This window comes from Microcebus murinus, chromosome 1 (genome assembly GCF_040939455.1).
Source record: "Microcebus murinus isolate Inina chromosome 1, M.murinus_Inina_mat1.0, whole genome shotgun sequence".
NCBI classification, from domain to species: domain Eukaryota; kingdom Metazoa; phylum Chordata; class Mammalia; order Primates; family Cheirogaleidae; genus Microcebus; species Microcebus murinus.
Window position 1 is genome coordinate 5423321 of NC_134104.1, and position 16090 is coordinate 5439410.

Consider the following 16090-nt stretch of genomic DNA (forward strand, 5'->3'; position numbering starts at 1 on the left):
TGTATCCACACGAGGAAAGAAAACTATTTGGAAAAGGCAGCGATTTTATTCTGCGTAACGTTCACTCTAACTTTAATCGGGGCAAATGCACAGGATGCAAAGACATATATGGAGATGGGAGGGTGTATTGGCGAAGTCTCCCATTGTCCTTCTTGGAAAAATGCTGGATTCTTTCAACTGCCACCTGAATAGTAAAGAGTTAATAAAGGCAATACCCACTTTTTTCGTGTTTTCTTTTTTCTTTATTAAAGAACACATTGCCCGTCTCCAGTTTTTCCGTGGTGTGCGAGGTACATCCCCCACAAAGCATGATCCACATTTCATTCGTTTGAGGAGAAGAGAACAAGCCCGACAGGGAAACAGACAAAAGCGAGTGTCTTCACGTAAATACTCAATCGTGGGGCATTTAGGCCCGTGTGCACCAGCGCTCGAATCGAATCTTATCTTTAACTTTTGGAGCTCTGATTTGCCAGTCAATTTTAGATTTCGGATTGACCCTAAGTTTCATCCTCTTATTTCACTGATAATATGCAACGATGCCACTACCTATGAAACATACATAAATATCACCTTGGTATGATTTAAAATAACAGAAACGTGTTAAAAGTCACGGTAGATCATAGACTTACCTACCATTTACGGGATTAGCAAGCGGGAGTGTTGAGTGCTGAGAAACTCCACCATGATAAATGCGCGGCTTTTTTACCTAGTAACTTGGTGAAATTCACTAAAACTCAGAAACCTTTTAAAAGTCAAATTCTACTTTGAAGTCTGGGAAAACGGAATCCTTCTCTCTATATAAAATATCAGTTCCAATGACTGCGACATCGTCTCTTCAAAGCTGGAGCCTGGTGTCAGAGAGGAAGGATGGTATCTCTGTGTTGTGGACCGTCAGCCAAGTGCAAGATGGAGGCCAAGGGAAGTGTCTGCTATACCAGGGTTGCGTTCCTGACCTGCCTGTGACTGGCCAGGTTATTAAAAGAAACCTGTGGACGACTTGCCGGGCTGGACCGATGAGTGTTGGGTTCCTGGTAACAAAGGGGAAAAAGGTCAATTTAGTTTGTTAAGATCATTGTCAAATGCAGGCTTGAGAAGGAAACTTCACTCATGAGTTAAGATAAAATTAACATGAGTGAAGATCAAATGAAGGGGCAGAGAGGAGCAAAAAGGTTAAAAACATGCCCTCCCTTTATTTCTTTATTTCCAATCACACACACACACACTCCAGAAGTTTTCCAAGTTCAGTGCCTGCAGGGCAATCCAAGCCAAAGACTCTCCTATTTGTTTTTATGGATGCAAATGGCTGCAAAGACTCACTGTTTTGTTTTGTTTTTCAATTTTCCTATGGAAGTTCTTGCATTTCAATGAAAATAAATATTTCTAAGCTTTTAAAAAAGAACATACATTCCTTCTAGAGGAGGGGGCCAAAATTAAAGAATCGACTCCAAACGGGTGGCCCATCTGTCTCCCCGGGCAGCGCCTGCTGCCTGCCCCATTAAGAAGGAGTGTGGTCTCTGCACTCTCGTTCAGAGAGGTAATCCCAGACAAACCATGAAACCCTCCAGAGCGGCCAGTGCCTGTCAAATAATATTGCCCCGTTAAAATGTGTGCACCGTGTTTTTCCTGCCAGTCCTGAGAACGCCAGCTCAGATTCCAAGGCCCAGTAGCTGCATTTAACATCTTAAATAATGCAACTGGGCATGATAAATTATTCACATGGCAACGGAACGCTAGTAAGTCTTGAGCATAGACTCGCTCCGGCTCGTGGTTTTAATTTATTGACTCCCAAGGAAAACTGACAGCTGATGGGCCTATTTCAGCAACATGCCGTGCCTTCCGCTGCAAATGTGCTCGAGACTGTTACTGTTGTTCGCTTTCGTTTCCATTGCTGGGTTGCACCATTGTCCTGCTGTTTCCTAAATTTACCAAGACCGTATTTCTGTTTATCTCAATGGGGGCGTGATTAGCGGGGCAGGCTCGATCCAGGTTTCAGGTTGTTTATACGTTCACCTTCCAAAACCGACAGAGACAGAGGTTCTAGAACAACCAGAAAAACTGACTGATGGTGAGTTTGGGCTTGGGAAGAGGAGAGGAAAAGGAGGATGATTTGCTTTAAATATTCATCAAGATACAGAACATTTGCAAACCCCATGGCTGCTTCCCAAAAATTTAAAAAGTTTCCCTTTCCCATTAACTGATTATAATTTTTAGTAAGAATTTCTAATTTTACTTATTAGTTTTGTCCTAATGTATTTTGGCTGCTGTCACACATGAGTTAACTCTATTTTACCAACAGAAACCCTTGTCCAGAAAATAATGTATTATATATCCTAAGTCTAGATTCTGTCATAGTGGAAATAATCAGAGAAGAAAAATGCCACATGTTTGTGTATGTCAGTTTTGAAAACCCATCTCTCTTTTTCCTTCTGATCCTTCATACTATTCAATGCATAACCTGGGGTCTCTATGGCCTAAAGTCCTATTTCTTTCATCTGTATGGAATGCCACGTGCTTCAGGACCCATCCTAAATATGGGAGGTTTAAAAAGCGTGCCCCACCAAGATGCCACATGGACGGTGGAGTATATAGCATCTTTCATTGAGCATTGATCATGGCACCACCATAAGCATCTCAAACCCCTCCCTGTGCTTTGCAGCAAGGTCGATATGGCAGGGACATGCGTTCCAAGTAATTCTAACACACAGTTATAAGAAAACGTCTAGAAACCAGAGAATGCTCTCCCTTAGAAACTTTGCTATCTACATCTGTTGTGTTTTCACACCGGGCCTCAGAAACATTTTCCCCAAAACAGATCACCTGGAGAACGTGTAAAAATACGAATTCTTTGGCCCTACGTCCCAGAGATTCTGATCCAGAATAGTCCAGAAGAGGCCCAAGAGTGTGCATTTTAACACATGCCCAGGGTGCTTCCGGTGTATTCTATGTTGAGAATGCGCACTAAGCTGGCAGGGTCCCAAGGTACAGGTGTCTACAGGTACTAAGGGCACCTCCATGCTCGGCAAGCATTCCTTAGGAAAACCGGGATCCAGGATTCAGGAAACACATCTCCCGTCTCTGCCAGGTGGTGGCAGGAACGAGGACTGTCCCATTTCTGGAGTAGAAAGTCTCATGTTCAGGGAGGAACCTGGCAGGGGACGGGGCTGACAGGTGGGGTGACCAGGAGAGGGGGCTCCAGGCCACGTGCTGGGGAACTGGTGACTCTCCCCACTGTCTGCACCCCAGCGTCACCTGGTGGACCTGACCCACGCCAGCCATCGTCCACACAGCTCCTGGCCACGGTGGCTGGCCATCTGTGGGACAAAACTCCAACCTGCGGTCTGTCCTGTGAGGCTGCCCTGCGACAAGCCCCACCCTTCTGAAGTTATCTAAAAAGGGCCAGCATGGAAGCATCAGGACACAACAAAAGGTTTTGTCCCCACATCTCTCCTTGCTTCCTCCATGGCGTTCTGGACGTTAACCAAAAGGAGGTGAAGGGGCAAGAGTCATGGGAGGCTGGTGCAGCCGCCAGTGAAGTTTTCTGCTCCTTCCTAAAACATTACAATTCTAGTTTCCATGTCAAGTGGCTCATGTCTGAAATCCCAGCAGCACTTTGGGAGGCTGAGACAGGAGGATCAATTGAGGCCAGGAGTTCAAGGCCAGCCTGGAAAACATAGTGAGACCCCATCTCTACAAAATTTTTTTAAAAAAAATTAACCAGGCATGTTGGTATGTGCCTGTAGCTCCAGTTACTCCACCCTGGACAACAGAGTGAGACCTTGTCTCAAAAAAAAAAAAAAAAAAAAAAATGCTAGTTTCCTGTTTTAGTAATGGTTGGATGTAATTAAAACTGTGCTGGGTGATTTGTGATAAAGATGTGGCATGCAGAAGCTCACAGCAGACTCGAAATGTAGACAGCAGTGTGCAGAACTCAGGGAGGATGGACTGGAGGGTGCAGCTTTGAAGGTGGGGGCACCAGGAACCCAGAAACGCTGCCTCCTCCTCACAATGCCGTGCACAGCCTGAGCTGGGTGTCATCACAGACTCCCGGGCTCAGCGTCTAGACTCCCTCTGCCTCTTGGAGTCACGGGATCCCGGGCAAAGGGGCAGGAGCACGGGCACCATCAATGCCTGCTAGGGTCCAGCACAAGCCCCTCCAGCGTGGCTGAGCTCAGCTCATCACGAGTGCCCTGGGACGCCAAGACGGTGGAACTGTTGAGTGCCCATCAGGCAGGGTAAAGACAGGTGAGTTGGTGAAGGGTGACCACAGGTGACAGGTGAAGGAGGGAAGTTGGTGTCTGGGGACCTGCCACTCTTCCCTTCCCAGAAATCCCCATTCCCATCTTGCTGCGAGGTAACCAGTAACCCTTACACCTGGCCACGTGTCATAAATGCACCAAGTTGCACTAAAAAGCAGAGATGCTCGATGCCTCCCTGGCCCTTGTGAGCCCGGATGTCCCAGGGTGAGAACCACAAATCCCAGCATCCCAAACCCTGTGGGCAGCCCCTGCCACTTCAGACTTCCCTGCCTTGACGCACATTTAATGCTTATTTTTAGGTTGTAGGTTCACCTATGGTGGTCTAACAATATTTTTTGTCATAACTGGATTGTGATTGACAGCAAAGGAACTATGTCTAAAAGCACATGCATGCTCCTTGGAGTGCCTGGCTTGTGATAGCATGGTGCTGGGCGGGGAAGATAGCATCCACTTTAATGAATAACTGTTTGCTGGGCACCTAGGAAGGCTGTGCTAGACCGTGTGTAGTCAAGGCCATCCCTTAGTAGAGATCTTCTGAAAATGCTGAGAGCAAACAGATCCCCGGCACGCACAGAGAGCAAGTGCACACGCTCAGCAGTCGCTGTGCTGGTTGCAAAGCCAAGGCTGTCCTGCGCCAAGATGCAGAGCAGGAGTTCCAGTTGCTACGATGCGAGCTGCATCTCCATGGATAGGCCATTCATCCGGCCAACCAGCTCCGCAGCAACCAGGACGGCGAGAGCATTTGCTGTGGGCTGACTCGCGGCTTGAGGTCTTTCCAGCTAACCGACAGGTGTTGCAGGACCGTAGCCTGGTGCGGGTCTTCTACAAATAGTGCAATCTGCGGTCGACCACCACGAACTCTAATGCTCTGCCAGCTTCTCTGGCAGGAATCCTGCTGGGCCCGAGAGGTGCATGTGCGTGGGAACACCCGGCAGCAGCATGGGGGTCTCAGTGACAAATTGAAGTCACACTGAGGCATGCAGGAAGGATGAAGGGACGGATGAGAAGGGGCTCAGAATAGCTCTCAGCTGCCTTTCCTGGGCCTTTAGGGAGCAAGGCTCCGTGCAGGATGGAGAGAGGTTCTGAGAAGAGGAGGCGCCAACTGCACTGTCCTTCCACCTTGCACTAAGGGGTCCTGCGGAAGGACCGGCCTGGGCAGCAGGGACGTGGCGACATAGACCGGGCGGCTGGCCTGCTTCTGCAGCCGTGGCTTAGCCACTCTGGCAGCTCCCAGGAAGTCAAGGGACCACACAAAAGACACTGCCCTCTTTGGGCCAAGGACATGAGTTCCTGAGCCCGGCCCTTCCTCCGTGGCCGTCTTGCTCCTTCCTCCTCCAGGTGCTTCCGGAGAAGCACAGTCCAGGGCACATCCTGGGTCCAGGTTCTCCAGACGGGCCACCTGGAGACAGTGCCTGGCTCGTGCCAGCAAAGGCACCCTTGGGTCATAAGCGAAGACTGACTTCTCCAGAATGGTGCTCGTGTTGAAGGTCCCCGTCTGTAAGTGGGAAGGTCCAGCTATTTAATGACTCTCAGCAGTTTCCAGCACAGGCAGAGATAATTCATCCTCCGGGAGTCCTGATTGGTTTCTTAATGCCCGAGATGCTCTCTGCCGGGATGACCTGTAGCCAGGCAACAGCCACCCGAGAAGACCTGTCCCACCGCAGGACACACCAGTGTGTATTACCAGTCCCCAGGGCTCAGCACCCCCACGGCCACTGCTCTTTTTCCACCCATAGATTATTTAGCTGGTTACATGTTTCAGTAGCAGAAACCTCTTAAATTTCTCCTCCTGCATATATCCAAAGCAACACTACAAGCTTTAAGAAGCACCCACTCAGAGTTCTGAAACGTCATTCTCCATCCCTGTATCTACAGGCATCTAGAGTCCCTTCTCCTAGTTTACACTTGATGTGTTGCAAAGGGAATTATGTGACATGACCCTATGCTGAATCTCCTCCCAGCCTACCCCTGTCCCCACCACCCCAGACCGGAGCATGATGGCTCGTGTAGTGAAAACGTATCTGACACCAAAAGGTAACTACAGAAAGGCCACGGAAATAACAGTTGCCTTAAATGTGTTCTTGGGGTGTCCATGCTTGGAGCTGGGTGGGAGAGAACCCCTCAGGCAACCGTGCCCTTACATGGGCCTGCAAGCCCCAGCCAGGCCCTGCCATGGGAGACCCGACACGCGACATCCTTCCTAGAACAACACTCACTCCCTTTCACCCGCCACCACTCAGCCAGAGACTGGTCCTTCTAAAGGAAACCTGTCACGTTCCCAGAGTCAACCCTCCCAGCTCCAAATTAGATGCATTAAAGGTATATGCGCCAAAGAGAGCAGCCGTGATGGCAAGAGACTGACCTCTCCTCTTTCCTGAGGCCCGCCTGAGGAGGGTAGTTACAGCTCACACTGGGAGCTGGCAGTTTGTCACCGAGGCCCGTCTTCTATTGTGCCCCAGACCCCTCATATGTCTTTCCGCCTGGCGCCCTGTGTTGCCACTAATAACATCACGTGGGACCTCCCGACACACGGTGGAGCATCAGCCAGCACTCGCCTTCCTCCGGACGGGCCCGAAAGGGGCATGTCCCCGGCGAGATGCATGTATCGAGCCGACTCCTAATTGCAGGGAGGGGCATTACAGCCCGGAGCTGCCTGGAAACCCGAGTGAACGCCAGTGTCAAGAAAGCATGGTCCGGGGTTGCACCGGCGCATGCTGGGCATGTTCCCCTGGGGAAGAGCGACTCCCAGCAGCACAAACCCAAGACCGTCTGGCCCAGCGTGCTGTTAGAAACCCGGTCTGCGAGTTGCGCTTTTCCGAAAGTGAAAAGGGGAGAACATCCACACTTACTGGGGGACACCACCACAGAACCGCATGGAAATACTTCTTGCTTGAGGTTGCATTTGTACAGGTCAGAAAAGGGTGCTGGTTATACATATTTCATATAAATATAATTTTGGATATTAAAAAAAATCTCATTTTCTGCTTATAAGCTCTAATGCATGCACGTATGATAACCCATGCTGACTCTGCATCAGAAAATTCCCACACGATGTCCTCAGGGGCTCCCAGCTGACCACTGGCTTTCAGTGAACCGGCCTGCAAAAGGACAGCAGCCGTGAAAACATCGCATAATGACCAAGCATGTCTGCAGCTCAGGCCTCCCACTGGAGCTCCAGACGTGTGCACCCAACTGCACACTCGATGTCTCCATGTGAACGTCTAACACATACCGCAAAACCTATAAGCCCCAAATTAAATGCCAGATGTTTCCCCGAAGCCTACGCTTCCCACAACATTCCCCATCTCAGTTGGTGGCAACTCCAGCCTCCTTGTGGTTCCGGCCACATTCCTTAATCGTCAGGGACTCCTCCTCCCTCCCCTAAAATTCTAACCCCCCGACAGGGTTTGTCCAGCTCTGGAGCTCACTGGCACTGATCTTGCATGGAGACCAAGCCACTCTTCTCTGTCCTGGTCCTCAAACCCAGGCCCCAGCATCCTTCCAACTCTAGAAGCCTATCGTGTGGGTGCTGGGCCACGAGGAGGGCAGAGTCGACCGGAGTCCTGGGAGAACTTGGCTCAAAGGGAACAGATGGTACATTATACGTGCTGACCCAGATGGAATATGTCCCAAATCAAGCCTCATCTTCCCGAAACATGCACGCAGAGCTGTTACAGGGCACCAGCCTTGGTCTTAGGGCCCTGCTGAGAGAGTCTCCATGTCTCAGACGTACCTCTGCAGGTCCACCAGAAAAGGCAATGTTCTTCCATCCTGACTATACAACGTGCACCATGCTATAATCACCTACCACAGGTAAGGACTTGTAAATGGCCAAAAAAAAAAAAAAAATTCCAAAAAGAAGGGGTGGAAATGATGGTCTGGCTCACCTGATAAGGATGTCTACTGCTACTTCTTTCCAGAACGCTGACTCCGCGGGCCTTGGGAGTGGGAGAAGCAATCTCTGCAACAGAAGAATGACTTTAGAGCCATAAGTGACCAAAACCAAGCTACATAGCCTAACACTCCTGATTTATAAAGAAACATGTTTGTTTCTGCATAGCACCCCTGGCATAAAATAATCCTTAACCACAAATAGACTTTTTAAAAAATTCACTTGAGATTACATACTTTTAGAATGTCATGTTTTCAGTTAAATGAAAAGATGAAAAACTGACTCAAAATCAGTTCCTTTCTTGACACGTTAGTCTCCTCCAGAGGAGAGATGAGTCCACAGCTTCTTCCTTCAAGAGGTGACCAAGGCAAATAAACTTTGGACAAGTGGGGTGGTGGGGAGGAAGGCCGAGAGGTTTGACCCGGGCCATGATTTTTCGGTCAAGATACTTGATCAAGTGCTCAAAATACTAATGAATAATATTCCCTCACGGGAACCTTTGCAAGAAGCTGTGGTCAGATTATCTGCAGAAACAGCTCGTGCTTTGTGGAATGTGTGAAAATCCGAAGCGCGTGATTTGCCATGACACAGAAAGCAGCGTGGCGTAACCCAGGGAATGGGGCTGCCCAGAACAGACTCCCAAGATTAGTGAAAAAAGATGTTTCCAGGCCCCTGGGCAGCAGTTGATTGGCTGCAAATCTTCCCATGGAATTTGTTTTTCCAGGCGGCTCGTTAGGGCCAGGTCTCCCTTTCAAAGAAGGAGTTGACGTGTCCAGCCTTCCTCCCTCGTCTGCCTTTGAAATCCGAAGGCTGCTGCTGCCTTGTGACAGTGACATTGCCGTCAGAGACGCCCCCACCCCGCTGTGACTGTGTCGTCTCAAGGCAGGAAAATGAGATTCCACTCAAGACTCTTCAAAAGTGCGTCTAGTCTTCTAGCACCGCCCCCCACACCCTGTTAAGTTGAGGAGGAACAGATCTCTTGCTGGGTTTTTGTTTAACTTGAATCTAGTTGCAGTTTGGAGGGAATGCCCCCCAGTGTATTAAAATGCCTCCCCACACGTTTTAAGAACGGTCGAAGCCTTTAAAGAAGGAGAAAGCATGGGGTGGGGGAAACCAGAAAATTATGTTTTAAAACTTTCAGGTGTTCTCCTGACTTTATTTTATGCCTTAGACAAAAAAAAAGTGGAATTTTACTGTTAACATACTCCTAGATCAGCCTGAGCAAGAGTGAGACCTCGTCTCTGCTAAGAAAAATAGAAAGAAATTAGCTGGGCAACTAAAAAAATATATACATATATATGTTATATATTTATATATAAATATATATTATATATTATGTAATTTATAATATGTATAATATATAATTATATTTTATATATATTATATAATATATAATATAGATTATATATAATAATATTATAATCTATATTATATATAAATTAGCTGGGCATGGTGGCACATGCCTGTAGTCCCAGCTACTCGGGAAGCTGAGGCAGGATTGCTTGAGCCCAGGAGTTTGAGGTTGCTGTGAGCTAGGCTGACGCCACAGCACTCTAGCCCGGGCAACAGAGTGAGACTCTGTCTCAAAAAAAAAAAAAAAAAACAAAAAAAAAACCAACAACAAAAAAACATACTCCTAGAATATTCCTAGTTCTGGAATATTTCCTTCTTCTAAAAAGTATCCAAAAAACAATCACCACCAACGGCTACATTATTCTCCTTGTGCAGCTGGTGCCTAGGTAGCCAGCCCTCTGCCAACACTCTCATTTCCAGATCTTTCTACCATCCCGCTTTCCACTCACGTGTGGTCTTTGGTTCATCTGAACTGTAGCCATAGTTTTCGTTTCCACTTTTTAAGTTTGTGTCAGAAGTTCCTTTGTCTGTCTTCGCACTTGCAGATTTCCTAGAATTAGACCATTTTAAAAAGTCATGTGTTAATCACCAATGGATACCGGGTCCACGTGGTTACAGTCTAGGTGAAAGAGTGAGACTCTGTCTCAAAAAAAAAAAAAGAGAGAGAATTTATTCTAGGGAAATAATCAAGGATAAGTACAAAGATTTACTTGAAAGAATGTTAATTCATGAGCTATTTGTAAAAGCAAAAGCTGCAAACCACCCCGGTGCCCAACAATAGCAGATCAGTAAAATAAATGGTGACCGTCTGTAACGTGGAATTCCACGCCACCTGTACAAATGGCCAAGAGGAGAGCTCTCAGGCACTGCCGGGGGAAGTGTGAACTGATGCATCTACTTTGGAGACCTGCGGCAGTGTCCTGTAGAGCTAGGCATGTGCCCGCCCTCTGGCCCACTTCCAGGACTAGATACAGTCTCCCTCGGCATTCATGGGGGTTGGCTCCAAAGCCCCCCATGGATGCCAAAGTCTGCGGATGTTCAAGTCCGTGACGTAAAATGGCACACACACAACGCGATCTCACTTCCGTAAAGTTTATAGGAGTCTGATCTCCAGGGAAGTGGGAAAAGGCGTCAGAGGAAGATCACCTTTAGGGAGGAGGGCAGGCAGCGACTGGACGGGGGTCCGGGTCACTTCTGGGACACTGAGGATGTTCCAGCTCTGAATTTTGGCCGCCAAGGTCAGACTTGTGCGCTCTGCGAACATTCATCGAGCTACACACCCGTGACCTGTGCACTTTTCTGTACTTAAGTTACATTTCAATTAAAAAGAAAACTTCATCAAACAAATGAAACAAAACTGTGTGGGAAACTATTCGCTTACAGTAGTAATGCTCAGAATGTGTCGAGTGAAAAGAGCAAGCTACAAAATAATGTTTATCACGACGCGAATTTTACAAAATGCAGATGTGGGCACATCTATGGGCGAACACACGTGTGTGTAAGTGCTTGCACACTTAGGTAATGATGCTTACTTCTGCACAATAGAACTGTGGGTGATTTTAAAGCTATTTCTTAAGCCTATCTTTATAGTGAGTATTTTTCTACAATAAACATGCATGGGTCCACTAAGAGATGTATTTGTTATTTTAATGCAAAAGAAGTCTTCGAGCAGCTAGAGTTCCGCACCGTGGACACAGGGGATGGGAAAAGCAGGTGGGGTGTGACCAGCCAGTGGGCCACCCTGCCTTCCTAAGGGCAGAAGGCTGTACAGCGGCGAAAGGCCAGGCCCCCACACAGGGCTGACCAGTCACACTCCCACCCGCCCACTGTCCAGGCAGGAGACACCGGGAATATTACTTAACCTCTCTGTATCTCAGTTTCCTCATCTACAGAATGGAAAAAATCATTGTGAGAATTAAGTAGGATCAAAACCTCTACAGAGCTTAGAGCAGCACCTAGCATGTGCATTAGGTACTAGTATGCTATTAGCTACCTATTAGGTGCTAATAGCTATGCTAGCTATCATCCCTACCACTGTCAGGATACTATTTTTGATTTGGTTGTTGTTTTTCTGTGCTCGTTATCCTAATGAGCTGTTGATTGCTGTACTGTGCTTTGAAACCACCTAAGACCCCAGGAAACAGAAATGAAAGATGATGGTGCAGTCAATAACGGTGAACCGAAGAATGCAGGCTTTGATCCTGCCGGTAGCAGCAATCGGAAAAGCCAGAATAATTATCCGGGTCAGTGTTCCCTCCTTCTCCCCTGCCCTGAGTCAGGCCCCACGGGAGGTCTGTTTTCAAATTTGCTGCTTTGTGGTGTCCTCAGTCACAGCTTCATCACTGTCGGGGACCAGAGGGGGGATGGACAGTGCCTGTCACACTGTGGCTATGCACATTCATTCACAGTCTGTAGCCAGAAGGCACTTTAAAATCTCAGCACTTAAAAAAAAATCTAGGGGGGAAAGGGCATTTGTTGAAACCTTAAAATCTGTACCCCCATAATATGCCGAAATAAAAAAAAAAATCTAAATTATCTAATAAAATACCAAAAACAAGATGTGGTTGTTATAACACCCACACCAAACCACTCCCCTTGGTGCATTGATGACTTTGTAAACAGTGCAGACGTTTAAAGCGGTTATTGTATACAGTCTCGAGTCCTTGACATAGTTACCTTAAAAGTGCTTGCAGCTACTTCTGTGCAGCCTGGGAATGAGAGGAATTTTTCAGTCCTGCCCTCCTGGCTTGTTTGAACAAACTGCCTAATTTGTCTGCCTGGACAGTTCCATGTGCCTGGCAGGCATCCGGCCGGGCTCCCTGTTCTTCGATGCCCCAGAAATCCCAACAGGGCCTCAGCCAAGCCCTAGCCCTGACTCAGCTCAGGAAGGACGACAGGCATGGTGCACAGTGTCCTCTTGTGGAAAGACTTGCAAATGCCAAACACTAAGAAAATCCTTTCCCTAAGGGAGCCAGAGCAAGTCAAAAGAAGGCAACAGCAGCCCTGCTATTTCACCCCACAAGTAATGTTGCCCTCTGAGTTTGTGAAGGACATACGTGTTTTTCAGAGTTGTCTATTTTCAGTACTTAATTTTGAGCAACATAAATCCTAAAATCCCACAGTTGTGTTTGTGTGTGCTGCTGTTGTTATTTGGTTGTTTGGTTTCTGTTTTCAGAAAATAGATATGATTTCAAACTTACCTTATTTCACTTTGATAACTAGACTCTGCAAAAAAGAACAAAACCACATTAGAAAAATCAGGATACTTATTCTAAAAAAAAATCTATAAAAATCTCACTGATTTTTATAGACTCCCTGATTTTAATAGACCCCACATTTGTGAGCCAATAGGTATTATTAAGTTCCCCCACACCAAATTATCAAGTGGCTTCCAAGCATAAAGAAAGTAAAATTCACTATTAACTATCAGAAAAATAAATAATCCCTAGATACCTGAAATACAGTAGGTACCCAGTAGGTACTTAGTGAATATTGAATTTGATTTGATTAGCAAGATTTTTAAAGACTCCATTCGCCAAGAGGAGCTGCTATGTGCTACCAGTCACCGCTGCTATTCATTCAGCACCTACCGTGAGCCAGTGCCATGCTGGCTTTTTGCAAAGTACTATCTCATTTAATTGTTACAACAACATAAGAGTAGGCATTACTGTGATCACATTTTTAACAGACTGGGCTCTATTATATTAGTATTACCATATTTCTTTGATGCTAAGGTATATTTTTAATCAGTGTGAACCAATGGTATCAATTCATACAATTGTGCCCTTCCCCCCCAAAAAAGCTATCATTAAATCACTAATGTTTTTACTCAATGGATTGATGGACTGGAGAATCTAGAATTTGAAGACAGGGAGCGACAAGCCATAGACTAAGTCCTCACCCAAGAGTCTCTAAAGCCCGTGTTCATTGCAGCTATCCTTTCCCATCCCGGCTTCCATATGTCCAGTTCGACTGAGATCTAAAAAATATCCCTTTTCCTTATGGTTTAGATAATGTTCTCAGGTATTTTCAGTTCTAATAACATCTACCAATTTACATTCCAAATCAACCCTTGGAAAGATTTTTATCTGAATTGCAGGAGAGAGACTGTCAGGTAATAGGCAATGCCCCTAGTGATAGGGGAAGGCCTCCAGTGTTCCCACAAGGGAGAAGAGAGGGGTCTTAGGTCCCTCCCTCTGGAATGCCACCATCCCAAGACTTCGGCTCTTCTCAGTTGGTCCTAATTAACCAGTTGGCACACTGAGAATTCTCTGGGTACCAGCAGAGCACCAGAAAATAATTTCTGGAGAAATTTGATGTTTGATACATTTTAAGCATTGAAATAATCCTCATGGGAAAATCCTGACCTTTATTTATCTTCACACTTATGTTAAGGTATAGTATGGTTTCCATTATGAATCACACCTGGTGGGGCAGGTGGGCACTGTAAGTAGGTCATGGCAGGCCCTGACTGTGGCCTTACTATGAAGGGGTAGGGTGGGACAGCTCACTCTTACATGGGCTTTTCATCTCAAAGATAAATAAAGGGTAAAATCTAAGATGGATCACAAAAACTTTCAATAAGCAATTTATTTAATTCTTACAATCTGTCTATAGGATAGTACTTATTCCAGTTTTGTAAATGAGAAAACTAAAAATTGCCCCTTGCACATCCTATGGGAGCCACCAACTATCAATTAACCTTTTTACAAAGCTAGTACAGAACAGACAACAGCCTAAGGGAGGCAGAATGTCCAAATGACCAGAATTTCTTCAACTATTCCACAATGGCTAAGGTTGAAAATAATAATCTGAAGGCACTGAACAATTCATAGTCATGTCTTGATTAAAATTTAAGTTATTCAATAGTTTTCATGTAAAATCCAGTGTATTTCATTTGACTGACCCATCTCTGGCATATGGGATTATTCCCAGGTGAAAACCAATTCCCATCTAATCTAGATCAACCAGAGTTTTCACCTTTTCACCTTTCAATTTCTGATTCCCAGGGCATAAAGTTATATCAGAGATGAAACAGACTAGAGAACCCAGGAATAAATCTACATGTTTACAGACAATTGATTTTTTTTTAAAGGTGCCAAGACATCGGGGAAAGGACAGTCTCTTCAATAAATGGTGCCAGGAAAACTGGAAATCCATATGCAGAAGAATGAAATTAGACCCCTATCTCTCACCATATACAAAAATCAACTCAAAATGAATTAAAGACTTAAACATACAACCCAAAACTATAAAGCTACTAGAATAGAACAGGGGAAATGTTTCAGGACATTGGTCTAAGCAAAGATTTTATGGCTCAGAGCTCAAAAGTCTAGGCAACAACAACAAAAAATAGACAAATGGGACTATATTAAGCTAAAATGCTTCTGCACAGGAAAGGAAACAATCAGGAAAGTGAAGAGGCAACCTGTTGAATGGATGAAAACATCCACATATTCATTCAGCAAGGAACTAATATCCAGAATATACAAGGAACTCAAACAATGCAACCGCAAAAAACAAATAATTTCATTCCAAATTGGGAAAAGGACCTGAATAGACATTTCTCAGGAGAAAACATACAAATGGCAAACAGGTGCATGAAAAAAAACGTCCCACATCACTAATCTTGAGGGAAATGCAAATCAAAGCCACAGTGAGATATCACTGAACCCCAGTTAGAATGGCTGTTATCAAAAAGACAAAAACGGATACGCAGAGAGGGAACACTTATGCACTGTTGGTGGAAATGTAAACTGGAATAGCCACTGTGGAAAACAATAAGGAGATTTCTCAAAAAACTAAAATTAGAACTATGATCCAGCAATCCTACCACTGTATATTTATACAAAGGAAAGGAAATCAGTGTATCAAAGGGACACCTGCACCCCCATGTTTATTTCAGCTCTATTCACAATAGCAAAGATGTGGAATCAACCTCAGTGCCCATTGATGCATACGAATTAATGAAGAAAATATATACATAACACAATGAAAAACTATGCAGCCATAAAAAAGAATGAAATCCTGTCATTTACAGCAGCATGGATGGAACTGGAGGTCATTGTGTTAAGTAAAATAAGCCAGGCACAGAAAGGCAAAGATCATAAATTCTCACTCACATATGGGTGCCAAAGAATTGATCTCCTGGAGGTAGAGAGTAGAATGACAGTTACCAGAGGTTGAGAAGGGTGTGGGATGGAGGGATGAAGAGATGTAGTCCCAGCTACTCGGGAGGCTGAGGCTGAAGGATTGCTTGAGCCCAGGAGTTTGAGGTTGCTGTGAGCTAGGCTGACGCCACAGCACTCTAATCCAGGCAACAAAGTGAGACTCTGTCTCAAAAAAAAAAAAGAAAGTCCTTTCCTTCCCTATAAACTTCCCGTAGTTCCTATCAAGGACTCTGAAAGCCAATGTATCTTTTGTGTTTTTGTTTTTGTTTTGTTGTTGTTTTCTCAGCTTTATTAAGACATAACTGATAAATAAAAATTGCATACATTTATGATGTATGATGTGATATTTTGATGTATGCATATTCTGTAAGATGATTACATCAAGCTAATGAGCATATCCATCACCTCACAGGCTTATC

At 45.5% G+C, this 16090-nt stretch overlaps 1 protein-coding gene across 1 annotated transcript in view; it reads right to left on the reverse strand.

Moving 5' to 3' along the window:
* Positions 1-219: 219 nt before the first annotated feature.
* IGSF5 (immunoglobulin superfamily member 5) overlaps positions 220-16090 on the reverse strand; it is a 38699-nt gene continuing 22828 nt past the window's right edge. Inside the window, exons 6-9 of the mRNA XM_012781789.3 lie at positions 12702-12726; positions 9951-10051; positions 8144-8217; positions 220-1028 (exon numbers count right to left, since the gene is read on the reverse strand). Of these exons, the coding sequence (XP_012637243.2) occupies positions 930-1028; positions 8144-8217; positions 9951-10051; positions 12702-12726 (299 nt within the window). The 3' untranslated portion in view covers positions 220-929. The remainder of the gene's footprint in view (positions 1029-8143; positions 8218-9950; positions 10052-12701; positions 12727-16090) is intronic.